This window comes from Zingiber officinale, chromosome 11B (genome assembly GCF_018446385.1).
Source record: "Zingiber officinale cultivar Zhangliang chromosome 11B, Zo_v1.1, whole genome shotgun sequence".
Lineage (NCBI taxonomy): Eukaryota > Viridiplantae > Streptophyta > Magnoliopsida > Zingiberales > Zingiberaceae > Zingiber > Zingiber officinale.
Window position 1 is genome coordinate 29,841,555 of NC_056007.1, and position 8,114 is coordinate 29,849,668.

An 8,114-nucleotide genomic window follows, 5' to 3' on the forward strand; every position below is an offset into this window, starting at 1 on the left:
ATCTCCTTTTTAGCTCGCTGAAGCTGTTCTCACAGTCCTCTGTCCACTGAAATTTCCTATTCTTTCTGGTAAGAGCTGTCAGTGGGGAGGCTATCCTGGAGAAGTCCTCTACAAACTTTCTATAATATCCTGCTAATCCCAGAAAGCTCCTGATTTCGCTGGCGTTCCTAGGTCTCTTCCAGTTACTTACTGCTTCTATCTTGCTGGGATCTACCATGATACCATCCTTTGAGATGATGTGACCCAGGAAGGACACCTGACCTAGCCAAAATTCACACTTCGTGAACTTGGCGTATAGCTGGTTCTGCTGAAAGGTCTGCAATACTAGTTTCAGGTGCTCCGAGTGTTCTTCCTGAGTTCCTGAGTAGATAAGAATGCCATCGATAAACACAATAACAAACTTATCTAAATACTCCCTGAATACTCTGTTCATGAGATCCATGAATGTAGCTGGAGCATTGGTCACGCCAAAGGGCATGACTACGAACTCGTAGTGTCCGTATCTAGTCTCAATGTTGTCTTGGGTATATCCCTTCTTTAACATTTACGATGATAACCTGATCTGAGATCTATCTTAGAGAACACCTGCTCCTTCACCGTCGAATGTGTCATCGATTCGGAAGGGACACTGTTCTCGATCGTGACTTGGTTCATGATCTCGTAGTCTATGCGATCGCATGCTTCCATCCTTCTTCTTCACGAACAATACAACGCTCCCCATGGTGACTGGGCGTATGAAACCCTTGTCAAGCAGCTCCTGTAGTTGCTCCTGAGCTGGAGCCATGTGATAAGGTGCTTTGGAGATAGGATTTGTATCGGGAATAAGCTCTATCTCAAAGTCAATCTCCTGTCTGGTGCTAAGCCTGGTAAATACTGGTAGTCACATACGACTCGAACCTCTGCTAGCTGTTGGTTCTTGTCCTGGCTGGCGTTGACTACGTGTGCTAGGAATCCTGTACATCCTGAATCTAGTAGCTTCTATGCTTTCATAGTTGATAGAAACTTCTTGGCCTTTCTCTTCGATTCCCCACTGTATTCAAATTGCACTGCCGCTTCAGGTTGGAAAATGACTTTCTGTTTACGGCACTCTATGGTAGCACCGTATCTGATCAGAAAGTCCATTCCAAAGATAACGTCATAGTCGGTCATCTCTAGCACTATCAGATCACAAAAGAGCTCTCTGTCTGCTATAATGACCGGCACTGCTCTGAGCCAGTGCGTGGATGCCATGATCTCTCCTGAAGGTAGTGTCGTCAAAAACTGACCACTGAGTACCTCTGAGGGTATTTCTAATTTTTCGGAGAACAACCTGGCTATATATGAATGGGTTGCCCCAGTATCAAACAGAACAGTAGCACTATACTGTAAAATACTAATCTGACCTGTGACGACTGTCGAGGCATTGGCTACGTCATCTCTGGTGAGTGAGTAGATCCTCGCATTCGCCGTAGCTGAAGGGGCTTCTAATCTACCCTGGCTGATAAGTGGACCTTCTAGAGCGGCCTGCATCTGATATAACTGAGCTGGCTGGCCTGCATACTGAATTTGCTGTGGCTGAGGAAGATCGGTCTTGTTCGGGCACTGCTTGGCCATGTGCCCTTCTTGTCCACATTCAAAGCATCCTCGTGTGCCCTTGCGACAAACCCCGGGGTGGAATTTCCCACAAGTAGCACACTTTGGATAACTTGGTCGCTTGCTAGATGGTCCTCCTTTTGGGTCACTCCCTGATTTGCGCTTGCTGTTGGAGTTCCCTTTCCAGTTAGAGCTGTGGCCTTGCTGTTTTTGAGTGTGAGAATTTCCTTGGCCTTTGGACTCTGAGGAGACCTGCTTCTGCTACTTTATGCTGTTCTGGTAATGCTCTATGGTCAAGGCACTGCTCACTAACTCCTCTGTGGTTTGTGGCCTATGTATGCCACCAGCCACGTTCACTGCTATCTTTGGCCTCAGCATCTTGAGCATCAACCGGATTCGTTCCTTCTCTGTGCTGACTAGCTCTGGGCATAGACGAGCCAACCTGTTGAATTTCTTCACGGCTTCCTCAACTGAAAGGTTGCCCTGACAAAACTCAGTGAACTCGTCGTAGTGGCGGTTTGTAACCCTTATGTGAAAGAACTCCTCGAAGAATTCCTTCTCGAAGTCAGCCCATGACATCTGGTTCACTGGGTGCTTCGTTCTGATTCTTTCCCACCACTTGCGTGCGTCTCCTGTCAGGCAGAAGGAGGCACACTTCACCTTCTCGTGTTCTGATCAGTCCAGAAGCTCCATCGTGCTCTCTAGTGTTTTGAACCAGGCTTGTGTAGCCCATGGTTCACTAGTGCCTGAGAAGTTCTTTGGCTTGCCTCGCTGCCACTAGATCAGATAGGCTTCCTTTCTTGGCTCAGCTGCTGGAACTGCTGGTGCTGGTACTGGTGCTGGCGCTGTAGGCTGGGCTGGTGGAACCTCTAAGACTTCTGGAGTCGTCAGATTCAGTTCCGGGGTGACTTGTTCAGCTAGCTGCTGCTGTAACTGAGCCACTAATGCTGTAAGGTCAGGAGGAGGCACTGAACTGCCTGCCTCTTGCTGGGGCTCAGTAGCTAGTGACCTTCTAGCTGGGCGTCCTCGTGCCATTTCTAAAGACACAGAGAACATAACATAACTAATGTAATCACAGTTATATAACTACTGATATCATGTTTAAAAAAACATCACATACTAATAAGCAGTAGGCATATAAACATGAACTGTAATAACAAAACAAGGAGCATAAATTAAGTAGAGGTATTCTTACTTGGAAGCTGTAGGTTCAATGCTGATGTGTGTGTAGGAAGTATGGAACACTGCTCTGATACCACTCTGTAACGACCCACCATCTACTAACTAGGCTGTAAGGTCGATCATCACATTAATCTGTGCTAACTACTCCCTGACCATCATAAAATCTAGGTGCGGAAGCTGTACTAATTTAAAATTTTCTAAGCTGCTAACATTTCTTGATTCTATACATGCTAAAGGGTGTAATCTAAAGTATACCTAGCATATACTACATCCCCTATGGTCAAGGAACTGAAATAAATGTTTTCCAGCTGTTATCAGACCTCCCAATCGATCCATTGATCGATTGAAACATCGGATCGATCCAGGGATCGATTCAGCCGGCTACTGTATGCGGGACATAGGTCGGATCGATCCAGTAATCGATCCAGCACGCTACTGTGCTTGGGACGATATTCTAGATCGATCGGATGATCGATCCAGACTGACCAATCGATCCAGTCATCGATCCCCGAACCTTCTGTTCACGACAGAAATAGCTGTTAAGCTCTGATTTCAGCACTTGTTCGTGCCAAAATCTCACATTTCACTTACGCAATCCATAGAATATATTCTAATGACATAAAGCTAGCATTCTAAACTGGATATAAAGCATGGTTTACTAGTTCATAGCATTTAACAATTAAAAGTGCGTGAAAATAGAAATACTAAAAGTTCAATTGTTTAAGCTTGCTAGATCCCCTAAGGATCTTTTATTCCATGTTCCTGCCACACACACCATCTCGATCTGCATTGACCCCCAGCCTCCACTGCTAGTCCATTTTCCTTTTACCTGTATCTGCAGTATAAGGAAAAGAGTATCTGTAAGCTAAAAAGCTTAGTAAGAAACCATCTACCTCACTAAAACATGCATACGATGCAATTATGATTTTAAATCATGCTGTTTGAAAGGATATGCTAAGTATACTGAATAAACTAGACATGGCATGGCATATAAGCATACAATCATGGCATGACAACTAATCATATGAATCAATAAAGATAACTGAACTGAACATATAATAAGCTAAACTGTAGCTAAACTGATACTAAATTCCAACTCAACTAACATATCTAATTTGAGCTTTGAAAACTAATTCATAATAAGTGAAAATACATAATCATGCTGTTTGGGCCCGGCAACTGTACTTGCTGTGTGCGTATCCCTAACTAGACCCGGGTTTGCAAGTCCCGAATTTAGTAGGGTTAACTAGGTTATCTAAACCTAGGGACGACTGTGGGAGTCCAACCCAATAGATATCTGATCCAGTACAGTGCCACTGAAAATAAAATACTGAATATAGCTAACTGGTTTAACTTGCTGTTTCTAGGTTATCTGAACTTAGAGCTAGGTTGTCTGAACCTAGAGGCGACTGTGGGAGCCCACCCATTGGACCGTAGTCCCATATAAGCTAAAATAACTGATTTACTGATTTAAATGCTTCTAATACATTTAACTGAGCTATTAAAATACCTAATTTGCATTTTAACTTAACTAGCTATTTTATCGAACACCTAGTGTGCCCCAACTCTCCCCTCTATTAGGAAGACCACTTCTAGGCACCCGACAACGTCTAGGAACCCCCACTGAAGAGGGAATACGTGTCTGACCCATCTAGAAGTACTCACTAAATCCCTAAATCTGCGAGGAGGGTCAAATTCACCCTATGCGTCGATAAGAACTGCATATAGCTAAACTAGTGCGTATAAAACCAAACGGAGCTACTTATACCGCAGGTGAGGGGTTTCTTACCTTGTGTGCTAGATTTCTTACAAATCTAATCGCTAGAAATTCCGGTGGAGACGACTTCTCGACGATTCGCTCGCGTCCACGTGCTCTACTCGCGGAGGGGAACGTCCTTGTGCTGAAATCGTCGTCGGAAAGTGATCTTGGGACCCTAGGGATGGAACCCTAGTTCTCCTTGTGGTTGGCGCCGAGAGAGGGAGGAGAGGGAGAGGTGTTCGGCGTGAGGGTTTGGAGGGGAAAAGGTTGCCGAACCAAATTAAAAATAACCCAAACCAACTTAAGTTTTTAATTTATATTAAGTGGGCATTTTGGCCCAACTCAATCATAAATATATTTGATTCTCCTTTCTCTCAGCACGGCCCTGCTGGGTTCACCGGTTACTAAGGCTAACTAAAGGTTTAGGGGACCCGAGAGGTCCCGGGTTCGATTCCCGCTTAAGCCTTTTTATTCTTCTAATTATTTTTGCTACTTCCGCTACTCGAAAAATTGCGGAAAAATATCTAAAAATTCCAGAAAAATCATAGAATATTCCTAAAATTGTTTTGAGAATTTTCGGGAGTTACACTTATCATATCATAAAGCATGCATACTTGAGCATAAATCACATCATAAGATTCATCATAATGCATGATTCATAAACATACATAAATGAGCATATTACTTGTCATATCATAAAGCATGCATAATTGAGCATAAATCACATCATAAGATTCATCATAATGCCTGATTCATAAACATACAATGAGCATATTACTTGTCATATCATCAGCATACATACTTGAGCATAAATCACATCATAAAAGTCATTATCATGCATGGTTCATAAGCATACATAAGTGAGCATATAGTGCATCATAGGAAACATAATCATGCATGGAAAACCTTAACTAGCATCTCTTCATTCATATCGTAGCATGTGAAACACCTAGTAAAATCATAATTGGGTCTCTAACCCTAATTCCATGTAGTGGCCGAAAGTTCCAAGCCTAGCCCTAGGTTTTAAACAACATAAAATCATGTGAACCCTAAACCAATTTCATATCATAAATCATTAAGAACATAATGAGCATATTTGGTTTAGGTTCTAAGCTTTCTAGGTCCTTGGTCTTGTTATGGCCGAAAGTTACCATGCCTAGTTCTAGGTTATACACAACATAAAAGCATGTGAACCCTAAACGAATTTCACATCATAAATCATTAAGAACATAATAAGCATGTTTGGTTTAGGTTCTAAGCTCCCTAGGTCTTTTAACTTGGTTATGTCCGAAACTTAGGGGCATGAAAACTAAGTTCTAAACAACATACCAGAATAAGAATATCAAGCTAACTTCATATCATATCATATCATAAGGGAATTCATGAGCATGCTAGATTAAATTTTGAGCTTCTTTGGACCCTAAAATTCATCATGGCCGAAACATAAGGAGACATGTATCTAGATTTCAAGCAACATTCAAACATGATAACCCTAGGTTAGCTTTATATCCACTACAACAAAAATGTTAAAAGACAACACCCCTACGACAACGGTTTTAAGAGAAAGTGTTGCGTATTTGCTCAAAGATAACGGTTTTTGCCAAAACCGTTGTCTTTGAACTCCCCATTAAATATAAAAGACAACGGTTTTGTGAAAACTGTTGTCATTGAGAGACTTCTTTTTAAAATGACAACACTTTGTACAACGGTTTTATAAACCGTTGTCTTTATCCGCATTTTTAGGGGTTACAACAACAGTTTTGATAAAACTGTTGTATTTGACTTTGGTTTTTTTCCCCTCGCACACAGTTTTTGCTTTCCCTCTCTCTGAATATCTTTTCAGCGCCGTGTCTTCCCCTTCGCATTCCCGAACCCTAGCCATATTTCTTTCCCTCTCCTCATACAATCTCTTCACGCCATCTTGTCGACCGACCGTCCGCCTCCGCTGGATCTTCCTCCACGACGTGCGGTGTGCTCTCCTCTCATTTCTTGGTGAGCGGATTTCTGAGCTCGACGAGGCCCTTTGATCGTACAAAGCCGCCCGCCGTCTATCGATTTATTTGTGCCCCAAGTATAGTTTTTTTTTATTTTTCCGATTTCCCGGAGAAAAATCTCAGATTTGTTCTATTTCAGCTCGTCAATCTCATCATTTCCCTACTTGTTGAGTCTGTTTGTTACCCTTGCAAAGATGGTTTCTTTTTCGTTGAATTAATCAAAAGATTTTGTTGATTTTTGTTTCGATTTGGTCCCGAAATTGAAATAGATGGCAGGGGAAAGGTGTGATCTTAACAAGGACGAAGCGGAGATTCTCAAACCTTCTTCCTCTTCTTCTTCCTCTTCCCCTTCTATTTTGCCGCAGCTTTCCCCTCTAGGATTTGAAGCTCCGAAGAGGCCTGAGAGATTCCAGGCACCTACTGTTCCGATTTCCTGCCCGTCGAAGACCGAGGAAGACTGTCGTCCATCCCCGACCATTCAGTCCATTAAGCGTTGCTTGATCTGCATGAAAAGGGTGGGCTTGACCGACTTCCGGTGCCACTGCGGTGATCTCTTCTGCAAACTTCACCGGTACTCCGATTCCCATGACTGCTCATTCAATTATAAGGCGGCTGGAAGAGAACAAATCACCAAGGCCAATCCTCTCATAAGAGCTGCGAAGATCATTAAAATATGAGCGTTTCTTTTCCTGCTTTTACTCAACATTTCTTGAAGTTAACTGGGTCTAGCTACTTCATCTTGCAGTCTGATTGAATTGCATTGTCTCTGAATTTTTTTTAGAGATTTGTCCAACTTTATATGTGTCATCAGATACACGGACCCACGGGTGCTTGAGATACATGAAAGCACCTACTATTTTTTTTCTCAAAATGACAACAAAAATGATTGTATGTGATACATGAAAGAATAGTTATTTTTTATTGACTAATTTTGTTGTTAGTAACTATTTTGTTTGTTTGGGCATTTCAGGATGATTACGTGCAACAAAAAAGAGAGGGGAAGCTGCAGTTTGAAGGGGTCTTTTTTTATTTTCCTACTGTTGAATTTGAGATTGAAGACCTAATGCTACTACACTGAGCTGATCCATGGTTGGTCTTTATCTGAGTGGAGATGATGTTAAGGTTGATAAACTTCCACCATTTCAAGCTCATCCCAATCTAATGTGCATGTTTTCCACCTTGAGTTGCTTCAATAAAACCAATCATCAACATCTTATCTAATGAGCAAAAGTTGGATGAATATCTCCAACCCAAATAGTACATCGAAAGATCTATTGTCCAAGTTGTAAAGCATAACGCAAACCTACATCAATGGTCTTGCCAATGAAAGTAATTCATCATATAGCCTTTCTTTTCAATACACACTGTAGTTTCACTCTGACAATCAACAATCGGTTATAAAATGCAGGAAATATTGTTGTTCATTTCTAAAATGTGGCTAATAGTAGTCTCATTTACAGAATAGACTCCACTGGTGATATTGTGACCTTGAGGACAAACTCCAATCATTCTGACCAACTACTAACTGCTACTAATGGATGTGGTACGTGCCATGTATAATTGTTTCATCTCTTTCATTTTTGGAGCAGTTAAATTTTAGTTGGGAT

General features: G+C 42.0%; 1 protein-coding gene across 1 annotated transcript; it reads left to right on the forward strand.

The window, feature by feature from the left end:
* Positions 1–6,776: 6,776 nt before the first annotated feature.
* LOC122033664 (zinc finger AN1 domain-containing stress-associated protein 15-like) lies at positions 6,777–7,184 on the forward strand. Its single transcript, XM_042592753.1, has one exon. The coding sequence runs from the start codon at positions 6,777–6,779 to the stop codon at positions 7,182–7,184; it is 408 nt and encodes a 135-aa protein (XP_042448687.1).
* Positions 7,185–8,114: the final 930 nt, after the last annotated feature.

Excerpts from the sequence above, each read along its gene's own strand:
- LOC122033664 (XM_042592753.1), top strand. The coding sequence starts at position 6,777 with ATGGCAGGGGAAAGGTGTGATCTTAACAAGGACGAAGCGGAGATTCTC.